Source organism: Caloenas nicobarica, chromosome 1 (assembly GCF_036013445.1).
Source record: "Caloenas nicobarica isolate bCalNic1 chromosome 1, bCalNic1.hap1, whole genome shotgun sequence".
NCBI classification, from domain to species: Eukaryota; Metazoa; Chordata; class Aves; order Columbiformes; family Columbidae; genus Caloenas; species Caloenas nicobarica.
Window position 1 is genome coordinate 43,665,756 of NC_088245.1, and position 16,569 is coordinate 43,682,324.

Sequence of the window (16,569 nt, forward strand, 5' to 3'; positions counted from 1 at the left end):
AAAAAGGAGAAAAAAACAAATCCATATCAACTACTACAAAGTTATTACTCACTAAAACATACATGGCTTTGGTTTCCTTCACAAGAAACTGTGGTATTACAGCAGAAACATTTCCTTTACCAAAGGAGAGCCACAGCATGATTCAAAATCTGGTACTAAAATGTGGAAACTTCAGCCATTGGCATGCAACCTGTTTTTTTTGCTCCAGTGATAAGATATTCTATTGACGCCCTCTGGAAAGGTTCATTCCAACATTTCATGGAATCAGAGCATACATTCCTTTATGGTATGCTGATACTTATGACAAGCAATGATCAGATGGCTAAAGCCTCTCCCACCAGTAACTGCAGAAGGACAGCACAGGGTCAGAGGCATTATGCTTTGTCATTAGGTTGAGATTTTCCAAGCTCTTTTCCCTGAGCTGTTCACAAAGAGGTTAATGAGCTTCTGGACCTCTAGGGTCTCATCTGGGAAGCTCCAGTTCTGACCTCTGCCACAGTGTACCAGCTGCTGCTGAACACCAAGGAGTTTTCCAGCACTGCTAATGCACAAGAACCACCTGTCTTAAGTCTTTCAGTACCTTGAGACAGCTAGACCAAGAAACCCACCAAACAGAATGAAAACTTATTATTTGGTGTATTTCAAAAAGAACAATAACTGAGAAACCTTTTAAATATTGAAATGTCTTCTCTGCAGACTTGAAGACACTTTTGCCATCGTGTTTATTCATCTTCTGGGAGATCAGATTAAAGCTGGAAGAATGGAAATGTTCTCTTGTGGATATGATCTTATCACAGCATACACATATTCCTGCCTCCTGGGGCACAAATGGCACAAATTGTTGTGTTTTTTTTTTTTTCCACCTCCCAGGAGGCTGGGGTGGCTGAAGAGCTTGATCTGGAGCTGCTGCTTCCTTGTATTTCACACAGGATTTCTTCCTTCAGGGCCAAAGTGCTGAGAAGAAAACAGAGACTAGCACCGCTGAGACAGAACCATGCTCAGAGCTGAATGCTGAGCAAGCAGAGACTTCAACCAAAATGCCTGCTAGTGTCCCAGAGGCTGTGGGAGTCCGACAGGAGCAGCCTTTCATCGTTCTGAGCCAGGAGGAGTATGGGGAGCACCATTCATCCATCATGTACTGCAGGTAGGGGACTGGCAGAGAAGAGGGCTTTCTCATAGAAGCCTCTCTAGAGGACCAGCTGTGTCTGGCCTCCTTCTCCCAGCCTCTCTTCTGTCCAGCACGTTGTGCACATGCTCTCAGTTGTAGGGCAGTCGAGTTGCTGTGACTGAAAATAGCCTGTAGCTTGTGCAGTGAGGATGGACAGAGATTTTTGTGATTGGGAGATACCATCCAGGGAAGAAACTCCCTGGGAAAGCAGGATGGCATTGCTTAAGGGCATTATGCTTTGCATGTGGAGGTTGGTATGCTTCCTTGTGCCAGTTACTGTGGACCGAACAGGAAACGGTGCAAGGAAGCTCTGATTCCTGCAGAAGTAATTGGTGTGTGGCCATGAGACCAAGGATTGCTGAGCTATCTACCTGCATCTAAGAATTTTAAGGAGAAAAACTATCCAATTAGTTTTCTTCTGCACATAGGGTTGATTGTTCTGGACGGCGAGTGGCCAGCTTGGATGTCGATGGGGTCATCAAAGTCTGGTCTTTTAACCCCATAATGCAAACTAAAGCTTCATCCATTTCCAAATCTCCATTGCTGTCTCTGGAATGGGCAACCAAACGTGATCGGCTGGTGAGTAGCCGGTGTATGGAGCCTCGAGGGTCACGGCAGATGATTTGGGGCTGTGTTGCTACTTGTTGCACATTAACTTCTAGACAGCTGCCTTGTGGATAAGATCAGGCCAACAGTTAGTTTCCACTTCAGTGGGACATGGGCAACTGAAGCCTGTAGGGTCTAAGAAAAGCTAGAGTGGGGAATGTGCTCTGTGTATCGAGCAAGGAATTCACCACTGGTTGCTCCAAGATAGAAGTTCCCAAGCTGCAGGATAGAATCAGCTCCTTTAAGAGAAGTGCCTCTCCAGGCAGAGCAGGCAGCCCCTTGCAAAGGCAGGCAGAGACAGCCTGGTACAACAGCCCATGGGAGCCCTGCAGCAGGGAGTTGTGGGGCTTTATTCCCACCCTTTCTGCTTGTGTGGGTGTGAGAAAAGCTCTGTGGTCGGTATTATACTGGTGCCTTATGAGTTGGAGGTTGGTGTGTGCATAAGGAGCTTGGGACTTGTTTAAATATCATTGCAGTTTTAATGTTTCCTATAGCACTTTAGCTCTCTTACTAGAGAGGAGCCTTAAATTATATGCATTCTTCTGAGTCCTGGAACTGTTGCTTGTGTTTCACACCTTCCCTTGGCAAAGAGAGAGGGCTGTGTGAGACGGCAGGCCTGCAACCGAGGGAAATATTGTTTGCACTCTGGCACTGATGTGTCGCTGTTGCCCCCAAAATTCCACCTGTGAAGAGCTCGTGCTGCAGCTTGTCTCTTTCTTTCCTTTTACTCTTAGAAAGGAAGTTGTCCATGCAGTCATTCTGATGTTTCTTCTGCTTTGTTGAGTGTATTTCTCTGCTTGCTGGTAGATTCTTCTTTCTGAAGTATATGGGGATTCACTAGCAAATCAGGCTCTGAAGTGAGAAGGATCTGACTTGCTTAATTTTCTTTGGTGCATCCCTCCATGGTTTTACTTTTGATTTAAATTGTAGCACCACTGATAAAGCATGTGTGAGCCCTTCTGAATTATTTCCTTCTCTCCTGGGTGAAAGGAGTTGGCTTCTACTTGTTTTTTTTTCTTAAACTTAGATTGTTAGTTCTGCATTACTCTTTCCTTGCTCCCCTAGATATTGAGACTCCACATGTTTTGCATCCTATAATGTTGAGCCATAATCTAGAAAGTGGCTTTTACTCCACCTTAGTGCCTGTGAGATCGTTTTCTCACTGGAAAGCAGCTTCTCTGAGTCTAGGGTAGTTGTACTCAGCATGACATGCACAGAAAGACAGGATGTGCCCTAATGGGGTGATGCTTAATACAAATGCATAAATAGGAAAAAAAAAAAAACTTTGTGGTGGTGTTGGTGGTTGGACAGCATCACTGTACTCACTTGCACTCCTTCCATCTCCTCCTTGTTGGTTTCAAGCTGTTGCTTGGCAGTGGGTTTGGGACGGTTCGTCTTTATGACACAGAAGCAAAGAAGAACCTCTGTGAAATCAGCATTGATGAAGACATGCCCAGGTAACTATGGAATACTGATTTTTTTAAAATATAAATATAAATGTTGTTGGTTTTGACTGTGAAAAGGTAGGTGAACTCTCAGTGTTCCTGCTGCTTTTGTGCAACTACAGGACTATTCAGCCTTCACCCAGAGGGTGGTCCATGTCTGAGCAGTGTAAAACTGCTCAGTTAAACAAGAGACACTCAAACTCTGTCTAAGCACACGGATCCTGCCCCCACTTATGGTGCACCATGTCTTGCAGGGTCTTAGTGGGAGAGCTTGTGGTCAAGTGTTGCACTTGAAGCAGCTGCTAGAGAGAGGCAATTCAAACTGTTTGTGTTTCAGGATCCTCTCACTTGCCTGCAGCCCAGGCGGCGCCTCCTTTGTCTGTTCTGCAGCAGCCCAGAGTCCCATCTCCCACATGGACTACTCAGCAGTCAGCTCTGGGGGCAAAAGCATGAACCAAGTTCCTGGGAAGCTGCTACTGTGGGACACTAAAACGATGAAGCAGCAGGTACTGACTGGGTTTCTTTCCTTTCTCAGTCTGCTTGCTGAGAATGAGTGTCTTCTGTTTTAATGTGTAGGAGCCCTCTTTCTAAATTATACCGACTTTCTTTTCAGTAGCCTTCTATTGTTCCCCCCTTCCTCCTTTCACATCTGTCACATGCAGGATAAAAATGTTTTAAGTAGCTGCTGCGTTTGGGTGGGGATTTTTTGTTTTGTTGGTGTTTTGGTTTTTTGAGGGATCCTTCAAAATAGTCTGTAGCCTTGTTTCTATCCTGCCTGCACAGTTTCTGACTGGAAATCTCCCAAGTGGATTGAATGATGCTTTGCTTAGGCTTTCTCCACTTGAGCTATATTGAAGGGATTTCTTTGCTGCTGTTTCCCATGCCCTCCCTGTTTTTAAGTGATGTGCTTCTTTCAGAGACTTCATCTCCTGTCATTTTCTCTATTGTTTCCTTTTAGATGGATCACTTGTCCCATCCCTTGCCCTTAAGAAATGCTGTCCCTGACGTGTAGGAGAAAGCAACATACTCAAGCTAATGCCCGCCAGAACCTGGTTTTGCAGCCCTGAGGCCAGGGCTGAGAAAGCTGTGGCTTGGCTGAGGTGAATTGTTGGTTTAGTGTCCCAGTAAAATGCAGCTGCCAACCCTGAAGTCTGTAGTCATGAGAGGCGTAGGGCTCTGAAGTGGAGGAGTTCTTGCTACCAGATACTGTCTTTCCTCGCTCCTCTGGAGATCAGCTCCTCAGCACCCCCAGCTCTGTTTCTCAGCATTAATGCAGACTTTCCCTTCCAGCTGCAGTTCTCCCTGGAGCCTGAGCCCATTGCCATTAACTGCACAGCTTTCAACCACAATGGCAACCTGCTGGTCACTGGCGCTGCAGATGGGGTTGTTCGTCTCTTTGGTACGTTGAAATTAGGCAGTGAGGTGGCCCCTTGGTGTCCCCAGCTGGCTGCCCCTAGCATCCTTCTGCCAGCAGGGAGGCAGCTGTGGGACATGCCTGAACACCAAGATGGAAGCTATTTTCTCTCCTTCACAATAGCTCTCAGGAGTGAACTGACATAAACTTTCCCTGAGGGACATTGGCTGGAGACCCTGGTAGTGCTGCTGGATTTGTTGTTTCCCTCCTGCTGAGGAGCAGATTTAATTTGCCCTCGTGCCATGCAGTCTTGGCTGTGCCGTATAGCAGTACCACTGCCAAAGGCTGAGTCTCGAGGAAAGGAATTGATATTCAGCCTTCCAGTTGAAGGCAAGAGCTTCACATCAGTCCTCCTTCCCTGAGCAATTTCTGTTTCTCAGGTTTTCTCCTCTTCAGCCTGGCCTTGCAATAAAGGCAGTTTGGGCCTCCTCTGTGAATGAGAGATCTGCTTGTGGCCCAGGCGCCAAGCTGAAGGCAGCAGTCCCAGGTCTGTGGGAGGACAGGGCTGGCAGCAGCTGTGAGGGTGGGACAAGGGGAAGAGAAGAAGAAAGGTGGCAGTGCGGCTTGGATGCAGAATGCCTGCAGTTGGCAGTGAGCATGTGAGCAGCCCTGTAAAGCTGGGGGAAGAGGTGACTAGTTACAGGCAGTGATTTTTGTGGCCAGTGTAAAAGCCACATGTTGGAGAATAAGCACAGGGTGCTGGGATTGGATTGGGCTCCCCAGGCTGGTTTAGAGGGCTGGGACAGAGACCTTATTGAATGTAAAGGGCCTCTCTCTCTTCACCTCGGCTGTGTATGAGTAGTGTTCAGTGCTGGTTCTCCCCTCAGATATGCAGCAGCATGAGTGCGCCATGAGCTGGAAGGCACATGATGGGGAAGTCTACTCCGTTGAGTTCAGCTATGATGAGAACACAGTCTACAGCATAGGCGAGGATGGCAAGGTAGGCTCTGGGTGACCTACTGCTCAGCTGGCAGCAAGATCCCTTCTGGGGTCCTCTATATGGTAGGGATAGCAGTAAAAATACCCTCAGCAGCCTGCAGATCCTCCAGACTCTAACTGTAACCTTAGGTGTGCAGCACTACCCTGCTGTATGCAGTCTCTGCAGAGACAGTGGCTAGAAAGCGTATTAGCAGCCGGAGCCGTCTCAGACCTTGTCTGTAAATCTTACTGTTGGTGACATCTGCTTCCTAGAAAAGCCATGTGAAAACGACCTTTTGATGCCCTTGAAATCACATTTGAGATCTGGGATTCACCAGGGAGTAAATCCTTGACCACTTTGCATAAATTTCCTTGCCAGGAGCTCCCTGTTGCTTATAATAAAGGCTTCAATTTCTGCAGTTCCACAGTCTTCAGCAGTATAGAGGTATGGCTTAGGGAGGGAGGCTGCCTGAAGGTGTGGGTCCTTGGCTGATGAGAGTTACGTGAATTCCCGCCAGGATCCTGCATGCAATGTGGAAGGACACATAGGCAGCAGTGCTGGTGGAAGGTAGGGCATATATTTGCCTGGATAGCAGGCAGTATTAATAGCCTTTGCAGCCTCTGTTTTATAAACATAGCCACTTAGATGTAGATGTCAAAATGCCATATTCAATTCGTAAGGAATAGCCACTTTGCTTAAAAACAAGGAATGTCCCCTCTACTTTCATTCCAGTCAATTTAACTATTCACTTTTGTCATCTCTTTTTCTTCTTCTAGTTTATTCAGTGGAATATTCACAAAAGTGGCTTGAAGGTGTCTGAATACAATCTTCCCAGTGAAGCTACAGGTCCTTTTGTTCTGTCTGGATACAGTGGCTACAAGCAAGTCCAGTTCCCACGAGGAAGGCTTTTTGCTTTTGACTCTGAGGGCAACTATATGTTGACATGTTCTTCTACTGGAGGAGTCATTTTTAAGGTAAATCTGAGAAGTGATGGGAAGTACTCTTACGCATCCATACAAGCTCTTGTTACAAGGCTGCAACATCAGCCAGTGGAAGTTCTCAAACAGCACCTACCATTCCCTGCCCTGTGAAAACTGATGCTTAGTTTCATACAGTGTGCATTTTAGCCGTGTGTGGTATTAAGCAAGTGTTTGAACCTTCTATAAGTATTTGGCCCTGTGTTTGTAGCTAGAGTATGTGTGTTCTTTGTTCTTAAAGCTTAGCTGCAGCAGTTTTCCGTAGTGCCCGAGTCCCTAGGACAAAGTTGGTGGTTTTGTGGTTTTTTACTTAATACATTGATGCATGCCAGTTCAATGCAAAATGTGTGATAGTTGACTGATGCCTATCTTTAATCTGCCTTGTGTACTTGCTGATGTTATGTTAGTCCCAGACAGATTCTCTCCTCTTACTGTGTGCTGAAAGGAAATGAAGGATAAGGCTGAATGGTTCCAAGTACCCAAAGTTCTGTGCCACAGTAGCAAGTGGTTACTGACCACATGCCTTTTGCCTGCCTCCTCTTGAGTTGATGCCCATCAGTATAAGTCATTGCAAGGCAGAGGAGATGGAATTTTTACTGTGCATCTGGGACGTTCAGAGCACCCGCACTAACATGAGCTATAGTTTAGGCTTAAATGCTCCTCATCAGTGTGTGCTCTCAGCCTGTCTCATTTAATTACTGCAGCTCGGCTGGTGTCAGAAGCTGAGCTTGCTTGAGAGCATGCGCTTCTATTGTGAGACTAGAACTTTGTTTCTTCTCGTGAGCTACATGCATCTCAACATCTCTCTGATTTTTCTGCTTAATTGTGTATGCTGATAGGGAGATGAAGTCTGTAGCAGGCTTTGGCTTCGCCTGTGGATGCACTGTCCCCACCACAGAAACGTATCTCCTTAAAATCTTATGCTTTCCTTTTAGTTAAATGGTGAGGACAAGGTTCTGGAGAGCTGCCTTTCCCTAGGAGGACACCGAGCTCCTGTTGTCACAGTGGATTGGAGCACAGCTATGGACTGTGGGACCTGCCTCACTGCCTCAATGGACGGGAAGATTAAATTAACAACCTTACTGGCTCAAAAGTCTTAACCTGGACAGTGGTGAAGGGAAAGAGCAAGAGACTTGATGAACGGTGTTAACTCCACAGGAACAAACTGCATGGGAGAGAAGGCAAACCGTAGTCCTTCTTCACAATGTATATTTGCCTCTTGACAAAAGTTAAATATATTTGCCAAACTGTGCAATAGAATGCCGTTATGGGACCAGATCAGTGGGAGCACTGAAAAATAAATCTCCACTGACCCATTGTGGCAGCTGGACTCCCTCCATTAGGGAGTCTTGATGATCATGTGGCTAGAATGCTACTGAGATGATGTATTAGGGATTCTACAGCAGAAAGTGAGGCTGGAGGAGGCATGCACAGTGCATGGTGATGAGATGGCTCAAACCGGAAAGGCTGTTGTGAAATTAGAGTATTTTTTCAGTATAACACTTGTTGTTGTGCTGCTTTTTGTTTTATTTCCACAAAAAGAAAATACTCCCTTGCACTTGATTCCTGTGTTCTTCTTAGCTGTTGCTGCAAAACATGGAGGGTGGCTGGGGCAGTGCTGTACCCAGAGAGTCTCCTGTGTGGAGAAAAGACCCATGTGCACCCTTTCACTGGGTGCTTCCAGCACTGACACTCACACGCTGCGGGGAACCAGTGCAAGACATGCAGGAACAAAAAGAATTGCATTCGGCCAGATGTGTTGCATTCCCTGATGCTACCTGCTGCCAACTAGAGAAGAGATGCTGAGTCAGGCTTGTTGCAATGCCGGTGTTGGAGTTCAGAAGCTACATACCGCCTAGCAGTGAGCAGGTGGTGGACAGGAGGAGGGAGGGCCAGAACCGTTCTGGTCCTCTCTCATGCTCTCTGTCACTGGAGTTGTCTCTCTCCCTGCACACCCCCAACATCAGGGCAAGTGCTGTGCTCAGGTGTTGCAGAGGGGGTTGAGTGGACTGCTAAGCAGCCAGATTTCATCTTACACAGCACCACGGAACTTACTGCTGCTTATGTCCTTGGCCTTTATGGGGAGTTTACAGGACTGTTCCTGGGTGGAGGTCTCTTTCTGAGGTATGTGCAGAATGGGTCCAATTTACAGTTTGAAGGTAGGTTTGGTGTCTTCTCAAAGCTGTTTTGGTTTTAGAGCCCAGAGATCCCTTAACATTCACCAATGTGAAGGGCGGTTGCCTGGAGGGGCAAGTCTGCTTTTGCCAAGTGTGCTTCGGTGACTTTGTGAAGGGTGGCTTCTCCAAGTTGTAATTGCTAGCTGGCTATCTCCTTGCACTTGAAGTGATGAGGACTGGGCCAGGTGAACCTCCAGAGCTGGCTGCTTCCACTGCTGCCCAGCCAGACCTGGAGCACGATGGTTCTTCTGCACTTGCAGGTCTCAAAGCAGGGGTTAGAAATCAAGATTCCCTTGGCTAACTCTATGGCCGTTCTTCACTGGTGGCATCAGACCTCGCAACGTGACTTGGTGTCTGAGGAGGCTGTTGCCACCTTTGTGCCTGGAGATGCTGGCTACAGTCTGCGGTTGTTTTGTCTGTTGCACATAGCCCGAGGAAGACTACAGTTAGAGCAAAGCTGACGTCAGAATCGGGCAAAAGGCTGGTTTAGTCAGGCAGGAGGCGTAGCTGAAGGAAAGCGGGCCTGCAGCATGAAGTTTCCAGACCACAGGAGACATTTGTGCCTTGAAAGCCCAGCATCATCGAGGGTGGAAGGAGCCTCGTCTCGTCCAACTCGTCAGTCCCTGCCCTGCTCAAAGCAGGGTCAGCCAGGGCAGGTGATACAGAGCCACGTCCAGTTTGGAGCATCGCCAAGTGTGGAGACTCCACAATCTCTGTGGCACAAAGAGGCCACCAGCAGGCTGACCTGGGGCCTCAAGCCCCAGGCCAGGTGTCTGGGGCCTCCAGCCCATGGGCCCAGGAGCCCCACTGAGGCGCAGGCAGAGGCCGCCAGGCCCTGTCTCAGCTCCGTCAGGCCGTCCCTGTCTCGGCTCTGTCAGGGTTTCCCTGTCTCAGCTCTGCCAGGCCGCCACCTCACCGGGCACTTGTTTGTCCCTCTGGGCTCTTGGCTGCCGCGTCTGCCTGCCCCGGGATGCCCTGCTCCCCCTGCGCACATAGGCCAAGGCTGGGCCCTGCCTGGCTGGCGACGGGACCCCCTTTGGCTCCCCGTCCCCAAGGGAGCAGCATGCCCGTGCTGCTCCCTGACACCGCTCTCTCACTGCCCCCACAAGAGAAAATGATTATTCCTTAGGCTGAGGTGGCATTCCCCCATTCCAGCTTGTGCCCACTTCTTCGCACCTTTCCCCTCGGTGGGCTACAAATCCATCAGATCCCTGTGGGAGCTGCAAAGCTTCCATGGATACCAGAAGCTCGCCCACCACCTTCTGCCCAGACCACTAGGAGGATTGCTCTAGAAAGGAAGGAAGAGCCTGGTAACTGATTATTAGCAGTAGCTCAGCGCTAGTCCCCGATCTGAGCGCAATCATGGCTCAGGGCTCCCCAGAGGAAAAGGACACAGATTTGTGCTCCCTCTTGGAGACGTCTGCACGACTGATATTCCTTCAGAGCAAGGGCAGAGAGCGACGTGCTAAGTGCCTGCATGGGTTGAAAGCCTGAGTGAGCCTTCAAAGATAGGACGGTCCTCATCCAAATCTGCGAGGTCCCAAGCACTCCAGTTGGGCAGCAAAACGAAGACACGGAGTAGACGACACAGTTTATTAAATAGCAAGGTGCAATGGAGCACCTGGAACTAGATGCAGGGCAACGGCTGCACAAGGCGGAATGTAAAGATTTGCAGGCTTCATTCCTGCCCCTTGTGTGCTCTCTGTTTTCTGGCAGCGACACTTCCTCTGCTCCAGCATCTTCTTACTGCTAATGGCAGAGGTTCAGGAGTGACTGGGGAAGGGCAGGAGAAGAAAAGGCTTTGTGTTAGTTTGACAGCAGGCTGGGCCAAAGGCGGTACTGGGAAGCGGCTTCTGGAAGTACAGCGCTAATGTGCAGATCCAGATACCGAAAACCAAACACTCCAATGTGTCAACAGCAAAGCTACAGCCTGTGGGCTACAGCCACAAGTGGAAAATTGCGTTCCATGGAGATAGGGATCAACTTTTTGTGTTTTTTGCCTTATTTCTTGTCCAGCTCTTTCTCCCCTCTCTCTTTTAGACTGCTCTGCTTGGCTGTGACCTACCGAGGGAGGCCCGAATGACTTCTGAGGCTAAGCCCGGGTTCTGGACTGGTTCTCCCTGACTCCCAGGCAAAGTGGAGAAACTTCTCACAGGTCCTGGGTTTATCTTGCCTGCTGCATGTGTTGTTTCAACTGCATCTCCAGCTGTTGGGAAAATGTCACCAACTTGTAGGTGGCAAACCAAAAGAAAGTCAAAGAGAGATCTCTAAAGTCACTCACTTCTGTGGAAATCCGCAAGGTGGGAGGCCATCGAGACTGCATTTGTCACCTGCTGACAGAGTATTAAAACGTATTATAATCTCGGGGTATGATATAAAATATCATCTATAAAATATCAGATATAAAATCTCGCTCGGGGCCCCTGGGACTGCATCCTGCTTGGAGAGGCCATTGAGCTCAGCAGCCCTGCTGGGACTCCTGGCTCATGGGTTTTAGCTATCAGGATAACTACATCTATGTTCCTCAATGTCACCATCATCTAATGCTACAACAGCAGCAGGAGCATCAAGAGAGTTCAGTTGAAAGCCAGAAAGCTGAGGGATGGGGCGGCAGGACTTTAAGGGCAGCCTGTAGTCAGTAGAACAGAGGAAACGGTCTCTCCCAGGCTCTCTGGGAAAACCTCTTCTTCAAATTTCCCCACCTGAAGATGGAACTAGGCTCTGGTAGCTCGTGAAAAGGGAAGGTTGTGACTAGCTTACTGAGGCAGAGGCATGCAGGTCTTTCTGAAGGGCTTCAATGGCCTTGACTTGTTGCCGGGCTGTGGCTTCCAGCCTGGTCATTCCAACTTGGAGCCTGAAAAAGAAGTACAGGTCTTATCACAGAAGTCCACAAGAGCACAAATCCCAAAGGAAGAGTGTGATAGAACCTCATCTAAAACAAAAGCATCTTTGAAAACCATGTAGTATTATCTTGCTGGCATGCAGGAAGAACAGTCCGGTTGTTTTCCCACAATTGCAGAAAGCAAAGCCTTGCCCCGCTGTGTGACTTCCTTACTGTTGCATGTGTTCTTCCAGCTCTGGGATAGCTGCAGTTCCAGAAGATGTGACCAGAAGGCTCTGCAGGTTCTTGGAAGCTGTTAGATCCCTCTCCTTATCCTTTATGGCATTCTCCAGGGACTCAGCATAACACTCGGTCCGGATAAGCCGTTCTTGCAATTCCTGCAGCTGTCAAACCAAAGCAAGAATCCCCAGTAGTCAGCTTAGGTTTGATAAAAAGGAGTGGACCCCCAACTAAGGGTCTGTTCCTCACTCTGGTTTGCAACAGGAAAGGCTTGGGCCCCTGCCAAGAGACAAGAGACAGGCTTTCTCCCTACCTGAGCTTTAGAACTGTCCAGTTCCTTCTGCAGCTGCAGTTTCTGTTCCTGCAGGTCCCTGCTGTAGCGCTTCTCGGCTTCAAGTGAAGCTTCTGCTGCGGAGTACTTTCTGAGAGCGCTGGCAAACTCCTGCTGCAGCCACCTGACCCATTCCTAAAGAAATGGTGTTCCATGCGCATGGAGAAGTCAGGAAGAAGATGACAACAGGACACATGCTTTTAGTCATGGGATCATATCATCAGATGGATCTTCAGCATGGCCAGCAGGTGGAGGGAGCTGATTCTCCCCTTCTGCTCTGCTCTTGTGAGCCCCACCTGGACTACTGCCTCCAGCTCTTGGGTCCCCAGCACAAGGAAGACATGGGCCTGTTAGAGTGGGTCCAGAGGAGGCCCACAGAAATGAGCAGAGGGTTGGAACAAGGGTGGTGGGACACTGGAGCAGGCTGCCCAGAGAAGTTGTGGATGCCCCATCTCTGGAATTGTTCAAAGTCAGGCTGGACAGGGTGTTGAGCCACCTGATCTTGCGGAAGATGTCCCTGCCCACAGCAGGGGGTTGGACTAAATGATCTTTAGAGGACCTGTCCAACCCAAACCATTCTATGCTTCTCTGACTCAGTGAATTCAAAGATGAGAGATTTTGGCCACCACCAGCAGGCATCTGCTGGCACCTTTCTCAGCTGTCGGCAGCTCATCATGATGCTTTCTCTTCCCTAATACACAGAAAAGGCTTCCGTATTTTCCTCCTCCTCGGAACAGAGGCTGAGAGTCTGTGCCACTAGCTTTTTTCTAACCGACTGTTTTCCCTCTTTATGCAGCACTTCTGCTTCACAACAGGAACAAAATGAGATCTGAAATAGACTTCAGGTCCTGATTCGAAAGCAGCCTCTCTGCAGCACTCCAAAAGGAACTCAGTAGCAAGAACAGGTCTCCTTATAACTGACAGGCTTGATTTACAGATATCTGCATCAGGCCCTAAGAGTCACCTGACTGTCGCCTTGACAATCGGTTTGTGTTGAAGCCTCCTTCTTGAGCGGAAGCTCTTCTCTCTCCGGTGCAGAAACCTGAGCGAGCAAGAACACAGACCGACAGACAGTGAGGAAAGGAATCTGCAGCAACACAGCAGCATGACACTGCATTTCAGCAGCTGGGCTTAAGAAGCGTAACAATTCCGTTACCTCAGGAAGACAAAGCAGCTCATCCAAAGAGAAGTCAAAATCTTCTTCTTCTTGTGCTGCTCCTCCTGCTTGCAACACCCCTACAAAGAGGTAAGAAGCGCCACACTGCTGTGAGTGCTTGTTTCACTCCGCTTTTCCCCACCCGCTTCACTCCAGAGAAGCTTACAAAGGGAACCATTTAGTCCGTCAGGAAATTACCATTGTGGCGCTCCCCTTTGACAGGCTGCACACATGCTCCTTGTTGGCTTGCAGGTGGAAGCATCACGGCATCTAACAGTTCTGTTAGACCTTCAGAATCCGTCTGTGTAAATATAAAGACACGAGTTAGAACTGGCACTTCCAAAGAAGGGCAACGAAGCTGGTGGAGGGTCTAGAGAACAAGTCCTCTGAGGAGCGGCTGAGGGAAGCATGGCTGTCAGTCAGAAGAGAAGGAGGCCGAGGGGACACCTTATCGCTCCCTACAACTGCCGGAATGGAGGTTGTGGCAAGGTTGGTGTCAGTCTCTTTTGTCAAGTATACAGAAGTGGGGCAAGAAGAAAGGCTTTTGTTGTTCCAGGAAAAGTTTAGATGGGATATTAGGAAAAGCTTCTTCACTGAAAGAGTTATTAAGCACTAGAACAGGCTGCCCAGGGAAGTGGTTGAGTCAGCCTTCAACCATACACTTGAACTTGATGATCTTAAGGCTCTATTCCAACCTAAGTGATGCTAGGATTCTACCTCAGAATCAAAAGAGGAGTCATCGTCGTCGTCTTGTGCTGCTCCTGCTGCTGGCAACACACCTACAAAGAGGTAAGAGGCGCCACGCTGCTGTGCTTATTTCACTCCGCTTTTCCCCATCCGCTTCACTCCAGAGAAGCTTACAAAGGGAACCATTTAGTCTGTCAGGAAATTACCATTGTGGCGCTCCTCTGCAACAGGCTGCGCACACGCTCCTTGTTGGCTTGCAGGTGGGAGCAGGACGGCATCCAACAGTTCTGTTGGACCTTCAGAATCCGTCTGTGTAAATATAAAGACACGAGTTAGAACTGGCACTTCCAAAGAAGGGCAACGAAGCTGGTGGAGGGTCTAGAGAACAAGTCCTCTGAGGAGCGGCTGAGGGAAGCATGGCTGTCAGTCAGAAGAGAAGGAGGCCGAGGGGACACCTTATCGCTCCCTACAACTGCCGGAATGGAGGTTGTGGCAAGGTTGGTGTCAGTCTCTTTTGTCAAGTATACAGAAATGGGGCAAGAAGAAAGGCTTTTGTTGTTCCAGGAAAAGTTTAGATGGGATATTAGGAAAAGCTTCTTCACTGAAAGAGTTATTAAGCACTAGAACAGGCTGCCCAGGGAAGTGGTTGAGTCAGCCTTCAACCATACACTTGAACTTGATGATCTTAAGGCTCTATTCCAACCTAAGTGATGCTAGGATTCTACCTCAGAATCAAAAGAGGAGTCATCGTCGTCGTCTTGTGCTGCTCCTGCTGCTGGCAACACCCCTACAAAGAGGTAAGAAGCGCCACACTGCTGTGAGTGCTTATTTCACTCCGCTTTTCCCCATCCGCTTCACTCCAGAGAAGCTTACAAAGGGAACCATTTAGTCTGTCAGGAAATTACCATTGTGGCGCTCCTCTGCGACAGGCTGCGCACACGCTCCTTGTCGGCTTGCAGGTGGAAGCAGGACGGCATCTGACAGTTCTGTTGGACCTTCAGAATCCGTCTGTGAAAATTAAAAGACACGTTAGAAGTGGCACAGACTCCTTCTGGACCCGTCTCTATCCAGAAAACTCCTGCTTCAGTCAACATGCATAATGTGGTACCAGGTGATGGAAAGACCGAAAAGGCCAAACACAACCAGCGTGTTAGACATCTGTGTTGGTCTCTTTTGCCAAATATGCAGTAATAGTACAAGAAGAAAGAGCCTTATGTTGTTCCAGAAAAGGTTTAGATGGGATATTAGAAAACTTTCTTCACTGCAAGGGTTATCAAGCACTGGAACTGTCTGCCCAGGGATGTGGTTGTGTCACCATTCCTGGTGGTATTTAGGGGACGTGTACATGTGGTGCTTAAAGACGTGGTTGAATTGTGGATTTGGCAGTGCCAGGTGTGCAGTTGGACTCGATGAACTTAAGGGTCTCTTTCAACCTGAGTGATGCTGGGGTTCCAAGCCTGAGTCAGAAGCAGCAGCAGAAAGTAGAGAGCCAAAAGGTAAGCATGCCCAGTCGGGCCCCACCTTCAGAGAAGGTACCTCAAAATCAGACAGGGAATCAAAATCTTCCTCTTGCTCTGCTCCAGCGTCTGGCAAGACACCTTCAAAGGAAATAAGAGGCACAATGCAGTTGTGAGTGCTTATTTTACTGTGCCTTCTGCCATCCCGCGGGCCCTGCATTGAACAAAGGGTTCTCATTCTCCTTCAGGCCACAGCGATTTGTCCTCATCACCTCCTCCACGGTGGGGGATCCTACCTGCTGCAATCCGCGCAGGTGCTCCCACGGGAGGGGCAGCAGTCGTCCCAGAGGAAGAGATCTCAGGTACTGCTGGACCTCCTGTGCCTCCTACAGAGCATTCTCCTGTCCTTTTACTTCTGGCATATTTCTCCAGTGTCTTAGTAAAACTGTATACGAAAAGGAAGGAAACGAAATTGGTGAACGTACCCCCCCACTTGCATACGCTCTCTACAGGAAGTGCAACAGCCATTCATGATTGGCTTCGGGACTGGTGCTGCAGGCAGGGCTTTGGGTTCTTTGATAACGGCTGGTTTTATAAGATACCAGTCCGGTCAGTGATATGTGGGAAAGGTTTATCCCACAGGGGTAAAAGGATGCTGGGACAGGAATTAGCAGGGCTCATTTGCAGGGCTTTAAACTAGATTTGCAGGGGGATGGGGTTGTAGCTGGGCTTGCATCAGTGGGGCAGCATGCTGGAATCCATAAAGACCGGGAGGCCCCTCAGGCCCCTAGGGTGAAATCGGCGTACTCGGCTCGCTCCCTGAAGTGCCTGTTCACCAATGCGCGCAGCATGGGGAATAAGCAGGAGGAGTTAGAAACCTGCGTTCGGTCAGGAGATTATGATCTGGTGGCATTAACAGAGACATGGTGGGACAGCTCACATGACTGGAATGTGGTCATGGATGGCTGTGTCCTTTTCAGGAAAGACAGGCCAGCCAAGCGTGGTGGTGGAGTTGCTCTTTATGTGAGAGAGCAACTACAATGTATAGAGTACTGTCCAGGTGCGGTTGAGGAGCAAGTTGAGAGTCTGTGGGTGAGAATTAAGGGGCAGGCTGGCAGGGGTGACACTGCTGTGGGTGTCTATTACAGGCCTCCAGATCAGAGTGAGGATG

The 16,569-nt window shown here is 48.9% G+C and overlaps 2 protein-coding genes across 2 annotated transcripts; one reads left to right on the forward strand and one right to left on the reverse strand.

Moving 5' to 3' along the window:
- The first annotated feature begins 1,037 nt into the window (after positions 1-1,037).
- On the forward strand, positions 1,038-8,092 carry LOC135985836 (WD repeat-containing protein 91-like). The gene is made up of 8 exons (XM_065629525.1): positions 1,038-1,144; positions 1,597-1,747; positions 3,137-3,231; positions 3,557-3,725; positions 4,510-4,618; positions 5,461-5,573; positions 6,329-6,526; positions 7,465-8,092. Exons 1-8 carry the CDS (start codon positions 1,038-1,040, stop codon positions 7,627-7,629), a joined length of 1,107 nt encoding a protein of 368 aa, XP_065485597.1. The 3' UTR covers positions 7,630-8,092.
- Positions 8,093-10,707: 2,615 nt separating this feature from the next.
- LOC135985910 (uncharacterized) lies at positions 10,708-15,926 on the reverse strand. The gene is made up of 12 exons (XM_065629650.1): positions 15,892-15,926; positions 15,695-15,843; positions 15,463-15,539; positions 14,847-14,949; positions 14,667-14,728; positions 14,148-14,250; positions 13,255-13,334; positions 13,063-13,125; positions 12,081-12,233; positions 11,762-11,931; positions 11,467-11,560; positions 10,708-10,767 (listed from the first exon to the last, which is right to left on the reverse strand). Exons 1-12 carry the CDS (start codon positions 15,924-15,926, stop codon positions 10,708-10,710), a joined length of 1,149 nt encoding a protein of 382 aa, XP_065485722.1.
- Positions 15,927-16,569: the final 643 nt, after the last annotated feature.